Source organism: Podarcis vaucheri, assembly GCF_965113315.1.
Source record: "Podarcis vaucheri genome assembly, chromosome: 1".
Classification (NCBI taxonomy): Eukaryota; Metazoa; Chordata; class Lepidosauria; order Squamata; family Lacertidae; genus Podarcis; species Podarcis vaucheri.
In genome coordinates, this window is record NC_138759.1 from 104999007 (window position 1) to 105019393 (window position 20387).

The window sequence follows — 20387 nt, forward strand, 5'->3', positions numbered from 1 at the left end:
AGTAATTGCTAAGGGCTATAAAGGGATTATAAGATGCAAGCTCAAGGCCTCACTCCTTAATAGTGAGGTGTGCATGTGTGTGTTGTCAAGGAAGAGCCAAACAGTCTCCAAGGATCTCCTGAGGTGATGGCTGTGAGCCAGTTATTGGGAAGAACTGCCTTGAGTTGAATTTAACCTCTGGAAACAGAATGCCAGTGTTAGAAAAACAGGAGTGGAACTGTTCCAAAAACTTGTTTGATTAATCAATCCTTTGTTATGTGAAGTTCTAGGGAACCCATCTTGCAGTCACTTTTTGTATGAAAATAATGGATGGTTACGAATGAACCCCCCCCCCCTTTTCAGAGTTTTGCCATCTTTTTTAGACAATTTGGGATAGTTTGTAATAGCACCAGTTGTTTCAGGGTTGATTGCAGTTGGGGTTGGCTATATCCTGGGTCATGAAGAGAATTTCAGCTGTGCTTAAACTCTTGAAACATTGTTTAATATGGGATACACAAGGAGTACACCAACTTAGCCCTTCATCTATTTGTTTAGGATTATGGCCTTCAAAGGCCACTGTTCACCATTCCATGAACAATTCACCTTGATCTTTCTTTCCTCATGTGCCCCCAATTGGCTCGGGGTAGTGCTAAGGGGACGCCCAGGACAGTGTACACGGAGAGGCAGGGGTTCATTCTGTCTGGCAAGCTTAAATGCTTGCACAGAAGAAAAGTTTATAGTAGTGCGACATTGAATTCCACCCTTTGTTTAAACATAGTATTTTAATAATTTTATTTACACATCTGTTATGCTCACCTTAAGCTGAACAATAGCTTATATTTTTGCATTGTATTCATTCTCTGTAAAGTTACAAAATATACTGAACACCCTTTGTGTATATATGAATAGTAAAACCATGATGCACCAAATTAGTGTTGTGGTATCTTCACCACTGAAATTGAGTTCTGTTGGGAGTACTGTATCTGTCATGCCTGCAATGTATCTTGTATTCTACTCAACCAGCACTCAAGGATAGGATTGTGCCTAAAGTGTGTGTGTTTGGGTTGTAATTATCATAATGTTACAATTGCCTAAGCCAATCTTTATTCCTACATCATTTGAGAAGTGTTATTTTGTTGTTGTTGGACCTTAAATAAACTATATTCATGTTCATTTGAGTAGTGTGCTTTTATAATAACTTCATTATAAATAACCAGTTACTAGCTGGCATTTGTAGTTTCCCTTTTTAGTTTATATTGATGACATACATCTATTTTAACTGAAAGTTGTTTCCATTGGCTTAGATGGCAATACATTGTGGACTAAAGGGGATTAATGTGCGTTGCAGATGTTTTCTGTTCAGGAGCTTTTTCTGAAGTATGCCAGTCTAAGAAAAAAATAGGTTTGATTATTCATTAAAACTATGCGTTCTCCTACTTGGTGCAAGCAAACTTATGCATTGCAGCTTCCTCTTCTGCCGCTCGCACACCCTTCCACATCTGCTCAAGATCTTTGGGGGGGGCATGCTGTAGAGAGAAGGAAGGTGACGTTTTATGCATGAGATAAAGCATGTTTGGTGGCATAGGCAGCGGCTATTTTAGGCTCATCCAATATGTTTGGGACCACACTGAACCAAAAAGTGCCCTGAAAAGTCATAAGAAAGTCAAAAAAGGGGGCAGAATGGGGTGGGACAGCCTTATGCAGGCCCCACTGACGTGTTTGGGGGGGGGTCTGAAATGTAACCCACACACAGTTGGTCGTTGCCTGTAGATGGATATTTTTCAATTACATTTGACAATGTGCTCTTTACTCAAATTCTAAAACTTTTATTCACATCTATTTTTAGCGATAGAAATGCACACAGCTGTTTAAATCTGCCATAGTGTAAAAAATGGGGGTGGGGGGAACAGCAACACTGCTTTTACAGCATTCATAAATACATTCTTTATCAAGAGAACAAACATATGATAATCCTGTTGTATTAATTGCTTTTATGGGGATAAGAAATAAAAAGCAAGCATCTTTGGGTTGGGCTAAATATCTCAAAACATCATAGATAAATTTGATGCTTGCTTATATTAATTGACTTAATGGATATTTAATAGCATTCATTTTAGACTTGGTTGGCTTGTTAACTTTTTTTCTCTTAGATATAACCCCTTGTATGTTTTTAAATAAATCTGCAATGCAAACACTACTTAATGTTTTCAGTACTATTTTGTAGAAAATTCGCCATTACTTGTTTTGTTGCCAAAGTTGTCATTATTTTATATTAATAACTTTATCATTTTCTGGGGGATGTTTCCCATTCTGCACTCAAGATCCAAATTGGGTTTGCAGATAGCTGCTGTTGATGTGCCTCTTTTACTTGACGTGTTGGGCCCAATCTTACACTTCTATGGTCGGTCCTCGGATCCCTACCCCCTGGAAATAGGTTTATAATAATTCTTGAAATATCCAGATTTAAGCATATGTTTTATAAACAACCATACAGCTTGATGTATGGAACTCCTCAGTTTGCTTTCCCCTTCTGAAGGCGTCTTGGGAAGATATTGAAGGAAAAAGAAAATATGGGGGGAAATTTTCAACATCCATGGTAACACACGAGAGATTACTTGGATTGTGTTACAATAGCCCTTCCTTCTAGTCATTTTTAAAGTTCTGAAAGTCCCTTATTACGCAGGCAAATATATGTGGAGGTTCTCAAGACTAAAGAAGAGTTGTTAAACAGAAATTCTGTTGAAATTAAACTAGGCTGCAATGTGAACAAACTTGTAAACTGATATAAAGACACAAGAGATAATTCAAGATGTGTAGCATAGGACAAGAGTTGATCAAGAATGTTTAGAGCAGAAACAAGAAGGTGAATAAGAATGTCTGAATGGATATAAGAGATGATTTGGAAGGGAGCCAAAAACAAACGACATACCTAACTGTCAGTAAGAAAAATAATAAGCAAGCAGTGAGATAAGATGGTGTAGAAGGGATATGGCAGTGGAGACTTCAAATGATGGCAAAATAGAGAAAATCTACCAATGGGATAAGATCAAGAATTTGACTTGACTAATGAGTACAACACCTCAACATTGTACCTCCTCTAAGGGCAGCTATATGCATTGGATTTGTTGTTGTTGTTGTTTAGTCGTTTAGTCGTGTCCGACTCTTCGTGACCCCATGGACCAGAGCACGCCAGGCACTTCTGTCCTCCACTGCCTCCCGCAGTTTGATCAAACTCATGCTTCAAGAACACCATCCAACCATCTCATTCTCTGTCGTCCCCTTCTCCTTGTGCCCTCCATCTTTCCCAACATCAGGGTCTTTTCCAGGGAGTCCTCTCTTCTCATGAGGTGGCCAAAGTATTGGAGCCTCAGCTTCACGATCTGTCCTTCCAGTGAGCACTCAGGGCTGATTTCCTTCAGAATGGAGAGGTTTGATCTTCTTGCAGTCCATGGGACTCTCAAGAGTCTCCTCCAGCACCATAATTCAAAAGCATCAATTCTTCGGCGATCAGCCTTCTTTATGGTCCAGCTCTCACTTCCATACATCACTACTGGGAAAACCATGGCTTTTACTATACGGACCTTTGTTGGCAAGGTGATGTCTCTGCTTTTTAAGATGTTGTCTAGGCTTGCCATCGCCTTTCTCCCAAGGAGCAGGCGTCTTTAATTTCGTGACTGCTGTCACCATCTGCACTGATCATGGAGCCCAAGAAAGTAAAATCTCTCACTGCCTCCATTTCTTCCCCTTCTATTTGCCAGGAGGTGATGGGCCCCGTGGCCATGATCTTCGTTTTTTTGATGTTGAGCTTCAGACCATATTTTGCGCTCTCCTCTTTCACCCTCATTAAAAGGTTCTTTAATTCCTCTTCACTTTCTGCCATCAAGGTTGTGTCATCTGCATATCTGAGGTTGTTGATATTTCTTCCGGCAATCTTAATTCCGGCTTGGGATTCATCCAGCCCAGCCTTTCGCATGATGAATTCTGCATATAATTCTGCATTGGATTTGTATCTGATCTCAACCCCACCCCCCTGCAATATGTGGTATATACTGCAATAGGTAGGAGAGGTAGGTGAAATTGGCTAACCTGCCGCTCACAAGCAGAAAGTAAGTCATCATTGGATACAACCCAAAACACAACTTAAGCTGTTGTGAATATGCATAGATGACTTTCACCATGCAGATCCACTTGGAGAGAGGGACAGGAAAGCATTTGGCCCATGACCTCAAGCTCAAAGGACACATTTTAAGTAGACACTTGTGGGGTTGTGGTGGCTTATTGTTGGGTGGTTGTGGTTTTGGCATTTGGTGGGTTTTCCAACTTATTTTTATGCATATTGGGCCAAATTAGAGCTGCAAATTTAAACAGATTAGATTCGTGATTTAGTAAAAGACAAAACATTTTGCTTAACTGGTATAGATTTTGTCAGACGCTTAAAAACATTTGGAAAGTAGTCAAATTATTCCCACTCCTCCCTTTCCTTATTTTTTGTGTTTTCATTTTTTATTTTTATCATCGCTAGTAAGAGTGGAGGCTGGTCCATCAGGGCAACCAGGGCTTAGCCCTACTTACTGATATGTTTTTCAGTTTTTAAAGAATTTTCCCAAATCTCAAAGCCCATAGTCTTTATTCTGTACACCGTTCCACAATCCATTTGAAATTTGAGAGGCTCCTCCTAAAGGCGTTTCTGGCCTATCTAGTCTCTGTACTACTCAACCAATCTCAACCCTAAATTATTACTGTGGCCATGAGGACCCACTCAACTGTTCTAGGCAGAAAAAACCTTGGTAATGAATTTGTATCTTATCAGAGCTACTGGCTCTTGGTCCTGGTTGTGAAGTTTTCTGCTCTCTCTTGTTGTCATGATGGCAACTGTATGATGTATATAACCTTAGCAGGTCTATCCTTTTGTTAGACCTGGGAACTCAGTACTTCTGTTCTGAGCATGCTGAGCAAGGCCACACCTCCACACAACTAAAAGTACATTCTTTGTAGCTAGCCAGGAGAAAGGTGTGGTTACTAGTTCAGGCATGTTGTTTTTGATCAAGACTTGTTAAGAGACAGCAATGGTGCACACAGTGCGAGTCTTTCTACACTATCTATTTTTTACTTAATCATTTGAGCTTATTTTTTGAATGGTTCAGATGAGAACTCATTGTGCAAAGCAAATACGTATTATGGGAACATGGATCGCACCCTGCCTGTACAACTCAACCAGTCAAGCCTCTCCCAGCAGATAATCACACACCCAATTTGCTCAAGACCTTCATGTAGAGCCCAATCTTTGTGGGCCTGAATATGTCCCAGACCTCTTTTTTAGTTTTAGGAGTTTTTCATGTTTCCAAACCTATCCTCCTACCCCAATTCAAGATTAGGAACAAGGAGGCTGGAGAAAAACATTTTATTTGTAGTATTCTTTTAACAGTGTTCTGTTTATCCATTCTTTCTTCCAAGAAGTTCAAGGTGTAAAATTCATGAATATTCTTTTCCCCCTTTATCCTTAGAACAAACTGTTGAAGTAGGTTAGGCTGATGGAGAGTAGCCGTCCCAAGGTCACAGAGTGAGCTTCATGACTAAGTTGTGATTTCAATACTGATCTCTCAGCTATTAGTCCACTTTAAAAAATCTTCATTTTTTCCACATTCTGGAAAAATGTGTCTAGATTTCTCCATTGATTACTTCAGATGACTGATTTCTAGTGGGGCTTTTCAAAAACAGGTACTTCACGTTAGCTTTACAATTTTGTCTGTGGTTTTATTTAGAGATAAAAGAATTATTGACTAAAGAATATTAAATGTCACTGGGTGAATTGCTCCTTCTTTGCAAGATTAAAGTGAGTTGAAATGTATTGTAGCACTGATAATGTAAACATAATTCAGTAGTAACGAAACCAGATTGCTTTAGGTTTGTGCTACATTTATAGATGATGGATCCCACTGATTGGTGGGATTGTTAAAATATGTACAGACAGTGACCAATTTATGTGGGGAATACATTCCAAGGCACATGTGCTTATGTGGAACCGCATATAATTGGAATGCCCACTGGGAAAGCTTGCACAACACCCTTGTTCTACCCCCACCCCACCCATTTTGTGATTTTTTTGTTCACTTCAGGGTTCGGCACATGCAATCATACACATAGCGGATGAGCCTAAAACGGTTGCTGCCTGAGTTTCAGATGATGAGAAAAAAATCAAATATTTTGGTTACCTTTCACGTTAAATAATTAGAGAACTTCAGTGTCATGCCAAAAAGTCTCATTGTGACATTTCTATTGTAACTTCACAAGTTTCCGACAACATCAGATCCATTCCCTATAGTAGAGGGCTCCAGCTGGACAGTTACATATTTTGAAATATATTCTTTTATAGTCTATTTCTTAAGAGGGCTACTGTTGCGTAAATGTTACTTCTGTTCTAAAAACATTTCAGCAAGAAACTTTATTTTGCTACTAGTGTTTGTAGATTGTCAAACGACAATAGTTCACAACGACAATTATTCTGCCACTTTTTATTTATTTACTTTAAAAACCATTTGAGATGCATGCCAAGTTGAGGTAAAATCATAAGTACTGGGAACAGAACCTAAACTACCTGAACACCTTAGGTCCAGGGTATCTCAGGATTTGTCGGTCCCTTGTATCCCAACTTGACCAATGAGATCATCTGTAGGAGTGTTATTGGCTGTTCCCCAGGTTGGTGAGGCTCATTTGACAACAAGAAATCGAGCTTTTAATGTCATCAGCCCAGTCCTGTGGAATAGAGATTCAGCAGGCATCTTCTGTGCTAACCTTTAAACGCCTGCTGAAAACATTTCTATTCTGCAAAGCCTATGCAGGGAATTAAGAATCCATTCTTCCCCAATTGTTAATTGATGTCTTAACTTATATGGTTTTTATTGTATGGTTTTATGTTTTATTGCTCTAACAATCTGATTTTTAAATGACAGCCATATATAAACACGTTTGTTAAATAAATAAATGGTGAAGAATATACGTATATAGTATTGATAAATTTAATGCTGTTTTGTTCTGAACACCCAAAACATGTTGCAGCCTTATTGAATGACTTGGTTTGTAATTGATTTCCCCATGTAGGTGCCATACTAGGCAGATCAGAGACACAGGAGTGCATCTTCTACAATGCTAATTGGGAAACCGATAAAACAAATCGCAGTGGCATTGAACTGTGTTACGGTGATAAAGATAAAAGACGACATTGCTTTGCAACGTGGAAGAATATTTCTGGAACTGTTGAAATTGTGAAAAAGGGTTGCTGGCTGGACGATATTAACTGTTATGACAGGCAAGCTAACTAATACTACTTTTTCATTTGTTATTCATGTATGTGTTTGAAAAGTAATGCTTGAATAAAGTCTGCACAGCTTATAGTTCAATTGGGCAGCTTCAAACCCAGAGCGCCTTGATATTACAGAGCCTTTTAACGTAATGCCAACCCAATTTTTTGAGTGTCACTATCTCAGCACTTGCCATTTGTAACTTTCAGGTGCTGGCAAACATACATTCAAACATACAGAAGTCGGCGTTGTCACAAACCACCACCTGTACAACGCCCACAAATTTCAACCAATTATCACTTACTGTTTATTGTCTGGAAACAAAAAGAAATGCATTGGATTTTGCCATTGGGATTCATTTATTACCTTAGTCAGTGTTAGCAGATTGGGGTAGTAAATCATCCCACAGTTTTTCATAAACAAATGGTTGAAGAAACGTCAAGCGAGTGCCAGTAAGTTGCCATAAGCCATATAATGTTGTTTGGGGACAGTTCTTTAACCAAGGACAGCTTTCTTGCAGGTTTTTTAATGCGGTTAGAAAAAGACTGTTAAAGTTAGTTTTCAGTTGAAATACTATTTTTTTCTAGTCAGCAATATTTTACAATATTTTTTATAGCACTTACACTTCGAATGTTTGTATATCGGGAGGTTTTTAACGCTTGATATTTTATGTTTTTAGATATGCTGCAAGCCGCCCAGAGTGGCTGGGGAAACCCAGATGGGCGGGATATACCGTATTTTTCGTCCCATAGGATGCTCCGTCCCATAGGACGCACCTAGTTTTTTGGGGGGGAAATAAAGGAAATTTATCCCCCCCAAAAGCAGGTCGGGGAAGCCGAAACAGGTCGAGGAACAGCGGGATGGCGGCGCTGCGCATCCTGCTGTCCCCCGAGCTTGTGGGGCTGGCCCGTGTCTGCCTGGCGCAAGGGAAGCTCTGCTTCAGGGTGCCTCTCGCGCCGGGCGGCAGGCTGCTATCCGCAGCGTGGGGAGCCCTGCGGGGAACTCCTGCAAGGCTCCCCACGCTGCGGATGTCTGCCTGGCGCGAGGGGCGCTCTGCTTCAGGGCGCCCCTCGCGCTGGACGGCAGGCTGCTATCCGCAGCGTGGGGAGCCCTGCAGGGCTCCCCACGCTGCGGATGTCTGCCCCGCACGAGGAGCGCTCTGCTTCAGGGCGCCCCGCCCGCTGGGCAGCAGGCTGCTATCCGCAGCCTAGACATCCCTGCGGGACCTCCCGCAGGGCTGCCTAGGCTGCGGATGTGTTCCTGAAGCCTGGAGAGCGAGAGGGGTCGGTGCGCACTGACCCCTCTCGCTCTCCAAGCTTCAGCAAAAGCCTGCATTCACCCCATAGGACGCACCCAGATTTCCCCTTCATTTTTGGAGGGGAAAAACTGTGTCCTATAGGGCGAAAAATACGGTAAATAAATTGTTGCTGCTGCTGCCATCATCATCATCATTATTATATTAATATAATTGAAAATAAATACCATAGCTGTTAAAGGAACAGAAAGCATGTTGTCTACTCAATATGCAGGGGCAAATGTTTACTGCACAAATTCTGATCTTTAAGGTGCTACAAGATTCCTTGTTTAAGGTGCTGCAAGATTCCTTGTTGTTCCTTGCTGTTTGAATGAAACCATTAATTTAGAAGTTGACTCATTCTAGCTTTAGTGGACTGATATATTAAAATTACTTTCTACTCATATTTAGTACAAGAATTTTAAGTTGTGCCGGACAAGATATGCAAGGATGGTGGTTTTTTTTGCTCTTTTTTAAAAAACTGGGGGGGGGTGTACCTGTGGGGATGGCAGAAGGAATAGATTCCCTTTGGAATAGATTCCCTTCAGAAGCCACCACATCAAGACTTATTGTGCTATTAGAGGTGGGAGTGAAAAAGTGCAAGCACTGATAGGATTTCCCCCCACTCCCAATACCTGGAGATAAACTTTCTGTCAGCTTTTCAAAAGGAGGCTTTCACTTATATATCCAAGGGCTAGCAGAAACTGAGTTATCACGTCTTCCTCTCCCAAGTCCTGCAGATTCTCTTTTGAAGGATATACTCTGCTGAATATGGTGGGCTGTGGTGGTAGAGAGCTGAGAAAGGGGAGGTGGGTGCAGAGTCCCTGAAAACGGGTTTGAGCCACCATCCATTATCAGGATTGAACCCCGTAACTTATGTAGATATACTTCTCAGTATACTTATATATAGAGTAATTTTAAAATGTAGGTGGGTAGATAATTAATTTGTGATATTAAAAGGTGGGTGAATTTTATTGTATTGGGGGGGCAGTATCCTGGGTGAATATGTTCTGATTCTTCTGTATAAGATAGTGTAAAAATAACAACAGTGGATCAGTTAACATGTTAAACTAAATTAAAACAAGAGAAGAGATGTAGTAAAATACAAAGTGTGAAATCACAGTAGCATATTTTCAGTCCAGTCTTAATTGGTGCAAGTTCCATAGTTTTCAGCCTATGAAAGTCAACTTTCCAAAAACATCCAGGGGGTGCCAGATTGGGGAAGGATGGCATGCTAAAATTATTCTGAAAAGAAGCTACTTTGATTCATACTTTAAATTAAGGTTCAGCTGAAATGGAAGTTCCTTTTAACAAAATGTTTTGCACCTGCCACTTGAAAGGAGGCATTCTATAGTACACACAGTTCTTCTTTCTTGGCAGAGATGGAGGCAGATCAGCCTCTATATATATTGAGTAGCTTTTGTCTTTTAAAGTGGCTCCTAGGACTTTAAAGGTCCACAGCAATATGCACAGCATGATCTGCAGCAGTATTAAAAGGGAAGCAATGGGCAGTGTGATTTGCTAAGAGTGGTGAATGGATCACAATTTCGTAGTGAAAGGTAACCTGCTGCTTGGGGGGAAATGTCATGCATTCTGTAACATCACCTTACATCACAGTAAATGAGCCAAATAAAAAGTTGGTACAGATCTGGTTTAAACACCTGCAACAAGGATATTCAAATGTAGATTCATGACGCAATGTTTTAAAAGCAGATATTTTATTACTTTGCATTAGTTGCTGGAGACTCATTTTTGTGTATTTATACTATTGTAAAATGAAGATGAGTAACTGGTTTTAAACCCTTTCAGAACCGACTGTATAGAAAAGAAGGACAGTCCTGATGTGTTTTTTTGCTGCTGTGAAGGCAACATGTGCAATCAACATTTTTTCTACTTTCCAGAAATGGAGGTCACACAACGTAAGTTCAGTTTTTCTAGTTAGTCACGGTTAGTCACAGTTCAATTTCTGCAACATTGAGAAATGTTATTTCCCCTCACTTATTTGTGCTGATCTTAAGAGAACTTCTGTTAATAAGAACTTTTATAATCATTCAAATGAAATCTTAGTTATCCAATTTCAGAAGGACTTTGTAACATTAAAAGCTACATGCTTGTAAATAGCTGTGTTTCCAACGGTCTTCAGTCCATAAATATCCTTTGTAACAATTTCATGTCTTGGTCACTGATCATAATAGATGTCTATACACAGTGATACGAGTGGTTCAGTTTGGACATAATGTAATCATATTTACAGGAACAACAATAAGAACAAACCATGGAGGCCATTGGGTGTTCTGTTCCTGTTCCCTTTCCTTCCTCATCTCTTTCCTGATGCATCACTGTGAAAAGAAGAGTGGAAGCATATACTTCCATTTTGTTGCATTGGTAGTTCAAACTATGCTTATTGCAGGGATGACTAACCTTTTGACAACTGGGGCCAATGGGAGTAAGAGTCCTGGAGGGCCACAAGTTTGCCACTCCTGGTTATATTGAAACAAGCTGGGGTCAAACAGTAGTCTGTCATACTGGCTTGTTTAAACTAACCAAAGTTTCCTGTTCAGATGTAACCAACATCAGTTAATTGAAACCTGGAAGAGGAGATTATTCAAGTCTCTTGGCCATACCAGAGGAGGACTGGGAAGTGAGCAGGTGTGAGGCTCATTCCCATAACACTAAACTATGGTTAGCATTGTGGCGGAAATGGACTAAATTAGATGTACTGTAAATAGCGTGAATCAAATTCAAAGATATTCCTGCAAAATCAATAAACATTTCACTGAATGCAAGTGGTAAATATGAACTGGCAAACACTAAACAGCTACTTTATATAACGTTTTGCTAAATTTAGTACTTAAAAGCACAAAGGGTAAAATTATTCTTAACATTCACTTTGTCATTGATTCATACTGAAAATAACTTCTCAGCAAGAATTTAAGCATTTTGATCATTCTTAAATTTGCAAACTATTTTTAAGTATCCTTAGAGGGTCTTAAAGTAGTTATGTGTCTGACACATGGGAGATAAAGTGATACTGCTTTCTGGAGCAAATTCTGCTGATGAGATACAACACAAGCTTTCAAGTCTCATAACATATGTCAAGTATAAATGAATAAATGGGCACAATGAAAGCATCTTAAATGAAAGTTGAAATGCGAGCTTAAACCTTTCAGTGTTTAACCTTTGATCTGATTTAATCCATTGATATCATGATGCTCTTTTTCATATTAAGTCCATTTTACATTTCTCTGTTTTTAAAATTGGTACTTTTCTGCTTGGTATTACGCTGTCAGAAGACTAACTGGGAACTTTTCTCCCCTGCAGCTACTTCCAATCCTGTTGCATCTAAACCACCCCTTTTCAGTACCTTGCTTTATTCTCTTGTGCCTATAATGGGAATTGCAGTGATCATACTGGTTTCATTTTGGATGTACCGACACCACAAATTAGCATATCCTCCAGTACTTGTACCAACCCAGGTAAGCCAGTTATTTTGATCTGAATTCATTTGTTGCAGAAAGATGTTGGTGTGAGTGACTGGATCTAATGACTAGGATCAAAAGAAGTATGAGTATAGCTTCTCATTTTCACTGCCACGTCTTGCTCGGTTGAGAGTTTTGGAAGTGTCAGCATGTGGTGTGGAAGTCTTCCAACTAGAAAAAGGAGTTTGTGGAAACTGGGGGCTTCTTCCCCAGCCCTTGCATGAATGAAGGTGACCTCTGTTCCCTGAAGTGACTGCCAGGATGGTGGTTGAATGTTCTGCATAACTAATCCATTGTAAACTTCATCTCTATCTTCTGGGATTCATTCATTAGAAAATTACAGAGATTTTAGACTTAAAAAAAAAACTTGTAGGTTTTGGTCTTGGAAGTATTAAGCATTAGAATCGTAAAGGTAAAGGGACCCCTGACCATTAGGTCCAGTCGTGACCGACTCTGGGGTTGTGGCGCTCATCTCGCTTTATTGGTCGAGGGAGCCGGTCTACAGCTTCCGGGTCATGTGGCCAGCATGACTAAGCCGCTTCTGGTGAACCAGAGCAGCGCACGGAAACGCCGTTTACCTTCCCGCCGAAGCGGTACCTATTTATCTACTTGCACTTTGACGTGCTTTCGAACTGCTAGGTTGGCAGGAGCTGGGACCTAACAACAGGAGCTCACCCCGTTGCAGGGATTCAAACTGCTGACCTTCTGATCAGCAAGTCCTAGGCTCTGGTTTAACCCACAGCACCACCTGCGTCCCTATCATTCTAACATTAGAATCTAGCAGCATCTTAAGAAATGTTACTCTAGAAGAAAGTACTTCTTCACTCCCTGCATAGTTGGAATTATGGAACTCACTCCCACAGGATGGCCCCACAGTAGTGGCCCACCAGCTTGAATAGCTTTAAAAGAGGATGAGACAAATTCATGGAATATAAGGCTATGTTCCATTGCCACTGTTAGAGGCAGTTTTGTAATTTTGTGTTTTGCCATGCCCCTATGGCAGCTACTTAGTGACTGATGTCTGCAGCATTGGCTCAGAATTCAGAATGTGCCTACTTCACAACCTGTAGCATAGAAAGTCACTGGAGAAAAAAATCCAGTTCATTAAAACTTAAATTTACTGAACTAAAATTAAAAGTGAGGCAGTCTGTTATATGTGTCGTAAAGGCAGGGCACACAAGCTTTACACATGGTGGTGAATAATTTGATTGTATTCAGGCATTAGTCGTGTTGTTTAATAAGCTGAGATAAAAGCAAGTCTTTTGGCTGTGCATGCAACCAGGAAGCTCTGAATGTCCTGTCAGATAGCTAGAAGTGGATACAATCTGTGACAAGGGAGGTGATGCTTTTGGGGAAGCTATGATTACCACTTGAGCTTGTTTCAGCTAGTGCATTATTCAGTGCTGATACATATTATCTTGGTTTCTCTGGAATCACCTGTTTTTAAAATTAACTTCCCTTTTGCCTTTACTTCCTTTTTGTCTCTACTTGTTGTTGTATGTGTGCATGTACACATTTGCATGCATGTACGCACGCGCACACACACACATCAATGCACCTAAGTTAGTCATGGCCATTAACTTGAGTGGGTCTAGTCTGAGTTGGACTAGCATTGATTACCACCTATTGTGTTTATAAATCAGAAAATAAACATGATCTGATTTTTTAAAAAGAATTGTTTCTATGATACAGATTTTATAGGATTGAATTCTACAATGGACTCAATCCTATAAAATATTATTGGTAATAATATACAGATTCTTATTAGCATTTTTGTTGCAGAAATTTGGCTAGATGTAGAGCTTTTGATGTAAACTCATTAATGCAAGAGTACAGATGAGGATATTGACACATTTGCACCAGGTGTAAGGAGGGTGCCCATATGTTTAGGATTATTGCAATGCAAAAGGAATTGTTCATGATATACTGGTGAAATGCTTTCCCTTGGAGATGAGCACTACCTCATTTTTATGAAGTATCTCTCTTAGTTGACCAATTTGGAATCATTTTGTGTAAATGCTGTTAAGAACTAAATTGCTGTCAGTGTTTGCTGCTGCACAGTGATCTCTTCTAGTTTGAGGGCTATTTTAAGCATGTTCAGGTGGTACAGTACTTCTCAAAAGCATGCAGGTTGAGAGAGCACATGGGAGAAATAATTTTAAAATGTACCTCCACACCAGAATCCTCCTTCACGTTGGTTTAAATAGGCTGCTTAATTTTGGAAGTTTTCAGAGGTCTTTCCACTACACCCAGTTTCCTCATAGATTTGTCTCTATTACATGTTTCAGCTGCAGTTTTCAGCACTTAAAAAATGCAGCTCAGTTCAGGAAAGAAAATTTTGAATTTTGCAATAGTAGCTGATGGTTTATAGATAAATTTATAAGCTTCTGTTTTCTATGAACCAGCTGTGTTTAAAAGTTTACATATGTAATTTGATGAATAAATCTTGTCATAAAACAATTTTGCGGGAGCTAGTTAATGTGAGGATACTGGGTTTCATAAGGCTAGCCTGCATCTACTGTTGCATGGTGGCTATTACTTAAATTGAATGTGCAAAATCATTCTTAGTAGCTAAGCGGAGTTTATTTACTGTTCTGGTTCCTTTAAAAGTGGCTCATCTTTGTCTTAGTTTATTGTTAAACCAAGCTTGTGTTGCAAACACTTAAAAGCATGGTTCTGATTAAAAATGAAAGTGGTGAAATGAAGTTGGTCTTTCCATGACAATAAAAGCAACAGTCATGGGAAACTTGGAGTATTTCCATGTTTCAAGAGTGTCCTAACACAAAGTTCAAAGTGGAGGGATAGTGCAAGTCTGATTCTCAAAGCCTGTCGTCTCATGCTGCTGTGGAATGGGTTAAAAGGCCTTCCTTCCTTCCTTCCTTCCTTCCTTCCTTCTTTTGTGGCATTACTTTTTTAAAAAAAAATTAATTTATTCTTAGTACTTAACTGTCGTACGTATTGACAGTTGTTCGTTTATTTTTTTAAAGTATACCCCACCTTTCATCATTGTCATTACCAGGTTACAGCATGACATAAAAAAAAGAAAATCAGTAAAATGAAAACAACAAAAATCAGTAAAACAATTAAAAACAGCTCAAGCAAGAAGACTTAGCTTTTTAGATTTTGTAAACTTTTTCCTCACTCTAAACTGATGCCTCCTTTCATTCTCTGAACATAAAATTTCAGTTTATTACTAACTTAATATTTATTTTACTTAAAATATTACATTCTCAAGGCTGCCTATATTATACATATTACTGGTGTATAATATAAAAATACATATGCAGTACAAAAATATCAATATAATAATGCCCTGAACTTAGCAGATGTGTTGGAGTATATCTAAAATGTGTAAGTGTATCGGCACTGCAAATAGAGGTAGTTGCAGCATTTCAGAAATGGTGTTGTTCTGCACATTATTCCTTATTTTACTGATAGATTTTGGTGTTGGACAGTTTATCCTCTCTGAACAAAGCTTTTCGATATTGTGATTCTGTTCCTAGCATTACATGTTCCTTTCCTTTCCCATCCTCTTCTCTGTCTGGATTCTTTTTCAGCTTTGTCCTGTACCCCCTGTCTTTTTCTCTGCAGCTCTACTCTTTCCAGTGAACCCTTATATTTCTTTTCCATCGAGAGATGAAGGAGGATGTCCTCTTTTGTATATTATATCCCACTTCTCTTGTCAGCAGGATCTAGGCCTTTTTGTTCGTATTTGTAAAAACTGCCATACTGTTGGTCTTTTATTAAATTACTATTTTAGGTTGGTATTTAGTAATATGAGGGTTGCATATTACCACTGTAGGTGGTTAATGTGGGGTTGTAGCCACCTTTTTATTTTCTTCATTTTTTGTATTTGTTTTTAATAAATTGCTCATTCCCATTGGTGCTCAAGTAAAAGTGAACTAAATACAAATGATCTTTCAAAAATAAGCGAGAATCCATAAATAGGACATAAATGTTTTAAAGGTTTTTTTTAAAAAAATATATACCTTAGGCTCCAGATTTTGTTTCAGAAGCTCTGGAGTTTGTACAGTCATTGCCAGCATAAAACTTAAATGAAACTGAGGGTTTTACTCAGAGTAATTTAATAGCAAGTCAGAGAACAAAATTGAGAGAAAACAGTGCATTTATAACATTTTTTTTTTAGTTGACCTCCCAGAATAGAAGTATTAACTCAAAAAGTAAAAGTTCACTTTAAAAAGAAAGTTAAAATAGAGTTGTGTTTTTGTTTTTCTTCTTATTATTTTTGGATCTCACTTCAGAATGTTTTAAGCTACTATTAGATGATGCAATGCTGCCCTCTGGTGTAATGTAGAAACATATCACATTCTTCATACTTGCATATTACTTTAGAAAAGTTGAAAAGTTCATAGTAATGTCTATAAAATCATCTGTTTAATCGGTGATTGAACCCATGTTCGAAACTCCCATTGGCCCTACGCATGTTTTGCGACAAGGAATTTCATTAGTACAAGCAGTTTCTGAGCTCTGGCCGCAGTACTGCGCCTAAGATTTCAGATTAAAACTGCAAAGTGGAAGGAAAGAAGGGCCTTTTTCTGCCTCCCAAATTTCAGCCGCTCTCTGAAGACTGGAAAAGAGACCCTCTTAAGAATATGAGGGGGTTGGGCAGGGGAAGGACTAGACCATGTGAAAAATGAACATAATATTTTAGCTGCAGTTCATTCATTTTCAGCTTTGTATTCTTGTTATTAAAAAAAAGTGTGCCTAGACTTTCCATTGTTGTGGCCATATCTCAGTTTCTAACACTGGATTCAACTTACTAGTTCTACGACTGCATTCTAGTACATCACTGAGATTCTGCTACAATGGCAGCATCCTCAGATTTATTTGACATTGGTTATTTTGTGGAAACTTTATAAAATATCGATTTGCGCATTTGATTCTAAATACAGGATATTAAATACTGAAATTTAATTTGTGTCACACTGAAACTATTGCTGCATCTCTTACAGTCAAAGGAGAATTAATGTAAATTCTTGGGTGATTTTAGTTCTTGATTTTTCTTAAAGAGATCTATACAAAATCTTAGCAGTAACTTTTTAGTGCTTTCCTTTTATCACTTTTCCTAAGCTTGTCCTTAATTTTTGCTGTATGAAGTAATATTCTTTTGCCTGTGTGTTCTTCTTTACAAGCACGCCTTTCATATAATGATAGAGGTAAGAGGCATTGTTTTATTCATAGCCATGGATATGTGGAGTTGTAGACTGGGCCAGGACCTGGGCATTTATAAATGTTTGAGCTAAATAAAAATCATATACGGGAATTCTAGAAAGTACAGCTAGATTTCGTTCCTACAAATTGTTCTTTGTTTCTGTATCACACTATCTGGCTATGACTTGTGATTGCATACCCCAGCATTTTATGTAGAATAATCTTAATATTGTGCCAACTACAATCAACATGGAATTTATATTCTCTGGGGTCAAATTTTATATTGACATATATGCTTTGCTTCTTGTTTTCAATGAGGATTTATTAGTTATTAGTAACTCCTGTTTTTATAGCTATGGCATGTTGCTAGAAGAAAATATCCAGAAAATGTGAAATAAATGAAAGTAGTAGTTTGACTATGACTGTAATTCATAGATTATTATTGGTAAAGGAAATAAATTAATGGCTTGATTCAGTTTGCTAAAGTCAGAAAGCAGAAACCCACAATATATTTGAAAGTTGCCCTTTTGTAACCTTTTATTCAGGGGCTAGTAAAGAGAGCTACAAAAACAGCAATTCATTAGTTTAACCTCTTGCCAGCTTTAACATTTGCTGTGCTGTGCTGCAAAGATCAGAGCTTGGAATTGAATGGATGGTGTGTTCAGGGTACTGACAAATTTGCACACTGACAGCTGCAGAGGGGTAGGAACATATGGGAGAAAGCCTTGCTTCCCTTTGGTGTCTCCACCCATCCCGACTGCAAGAATTGAGAGTAGGTGGGGAGGGGGAACAGATAATTGACCTGGCCTCCCTCCGCCCCTCAATGTTTGACGTGAAAAGGATAAACACATTGAGAAGTAGTTTTTATTCCATGGAAACCGTATCCCCTTCCTTGAGCAAAGCCCTGATGGGTGGTGAGGAGTGCACCTTGCTCCAGTAAAAGAACAGCTGGGAGCCTCCCTTAATCTCCCGATTGTCCTATGAAGGGCTGTCGTTAGTGACCCCACACCTGATTTGTGTAGGTAGGGTTGGTGTGGCTTCCCCAAAACAGCCTCTCGGGCCAAATGAGGAAGTTTGGGCTGGAGGTTCCCCACCTTTGGAGTAAGGGCAAGGCAAGCTAGGTAGGAAGTTGCATATTAAAGGTAGAAGTTGGCTCTTTGAGAAGGCGCTCTTCTGTAAAGGAAAGAAGGAAAAAAATTTGAACAACTGCCTTCCCTCTGGCTGAGTCCAAAGGGTGCCCAAGACTTGTTCTCCCCTCAATGTATACAGCAAAGTGGGATGGGGAATCCAGGTGACATTTCTGTTATATACACAGCAGAAGTGGGAGTCCATATAGATCAGGGGTGGCCAACTCCCAAGAGACAGAGATCTACTCACAGAGTTACAGGCTGGCAGTGATCTACCCCCTTTTGGGGGGTTCAGGTCAAAGTTGTTAAGCTTTTTAGGGAAGAGGAAGTGGGGGGCAAAAACGTTGAGCTTCTTTGGGGGGAGCCAGTGATCTACCACATACGTCCAGTGATCTACCAGTGGATAATGATCTACCTGTTGGACGTGCCTGATATAAACAAACTGCTCTTTATGTATTTGCATAAGTTGGTTATCATTTGGAAAATTTGTTCCACATATTTGGTCTTGTGTGGCTAAATCTTTTCTGATATCTATTCATTGTCAAGCAAAACTGCCTCATAGAAGAGGGAAGCCTGTGTTTGTTTAGATAGGAAATGTCAAAAATAGGCACTGTAGGTTTTTATAGTGTTAAATAATTTTATAGTTTTAAAGGAAGTGGTATGCTTGCCTAAAAAGTGGTCTTGCCATCTCACCTAGCCCTGCAATTACACCTGGCAGGAGTAGTCACAACCTGTATGCTGAATGTTACAGAACCTGATACACGCAGCTTAAAGGGCCTCAGGTGACCACTTGAGTTCTTCAACAGTTCTCTTGGATGATAGTTTCAGCTGTGCCCTAGGAAATTCTTGGTGCCTGATGTATGGTTGCTTATTGTAATGTGTTTTGAAAAATAATTTTTTCAAGGAGACACAGGTGCAGCCATTCAATTATCTCAACAAATACGATCTTTGTAAGGTTTGGGACGCTTCTGTATTAAAAGCCCAGTTTGCCTTCTGCTGTAAATTTTATTGGCAGAACTTGAAGCCCTCCCCAATGTGTATGTTTCCCCTTCTCCATGCTAGAGGATTGTAGTATAGAAAACTAGAGTTTAATGGGTTTATCTGTTGTTTCTAGGATCCTGGACCACCACCTCCATCGCCACTGATGGGCCTGAAGCCACTGCAATTACTAGAGATCAAAGCTAGGGGAAGATTTGGCTGTGTCTGGAAAGCTCAGTTGTTAAATGAATATGTGGCTGTGAAAATATTCCCAATACAGGTATATAAACATTCTTATTAAGTGCTACACTGATGTGAATTACAACTTCTTTGCAAATTGTTACATGTACAATCCAGAGAAATGCTGGAATTTCTTCCTTGCACTGTTCTGAAAAGAGTAATATTACAGCAACCTATGAGTATCTAGCTACCTATCTATCTAGGGTGCAGCAGCTCTAGGTATACTGTGAATTATGAGACAAATCGGGGCGTTTTGAATAATTCTATTTTATTTAAGTTGGATTTCACTGTTAATAAGGCATCATATGGAGTTGCATCAGAGACTCTAAACTTTGGAGTGGTTTGGAGACTTTAGCTTTCGAAAGTGCATGCCCACCCTCCATGCAAAGCTAACGGAGGAAATGGGAGCTTCCCAGAGTGGCTGGGGAAATCAGGCATATGGGTGGGGTATAAATAATAAATTATTATTATTATTATTATTATTATTATTATTATTTATTTATTAACTTGAAAAGCAGCTTTTTGTCTGGGATTTAAATGAAGTTTATTATCATATGTGACACACATTAAGGGTCTGGCACCTTGATGTTAGTGTTACCATTTTTGCTAATTTCCATTGATTTCACTTACAACTAAGTTTGCAGTCCTAGCCTCACTTACCTGGGAGTAAGCCCCTTTGAATTCATTGAAACTAATTTGGGCTGTAATCCTAACCCTACCTATCAAGAAGTAAGCCCCAATGAAATCAACAGTATTTACTCCCATGTAGTAGGGTTAGCTGGATACCTAACCCATTGACTGCAATCCTAACTTGTTCCAT

The 20387-nt window shown here is 39.2% G+C and overlaps 1 protein-coding gene across 2 annotated transcripts in view; it reads left to right on the forward strand.

Annotated features, from left to right (window-relative positions):
- The window catches only part of ACVR2A (activin A receptor type 2A), a 54622-nt gene that overhangs the window by 23236 nt on the left and 10999 nt on the right, over window positions 1-20387 (forward strand). The window contains exons 2-6 of one of the 2 annotated variants that reach the window (XM_082198446.1): window positions 7078-7285; window positions 10381-10490; window positions 11893-12047; window positions 17204-17227; window positions 19464-19607. In XM_082198446.1, the coding sequence (XP_082054572.1) occupies window positions 7078-7285; window positions 10381-10490; window positions 11893-12047; window positions 17204-17227; window positions 19464-19607 (641 nt within the window). The remainder of the gene's footprint in view (window positions 1-7077; window positions 7286-10380; window positions 10491-11892; window positions 12048-17203; window positions 17228-19463; window positions 19608-20387) is intronic. The other variant, XM_082198447.1, reaches the window with a different exon arrangement.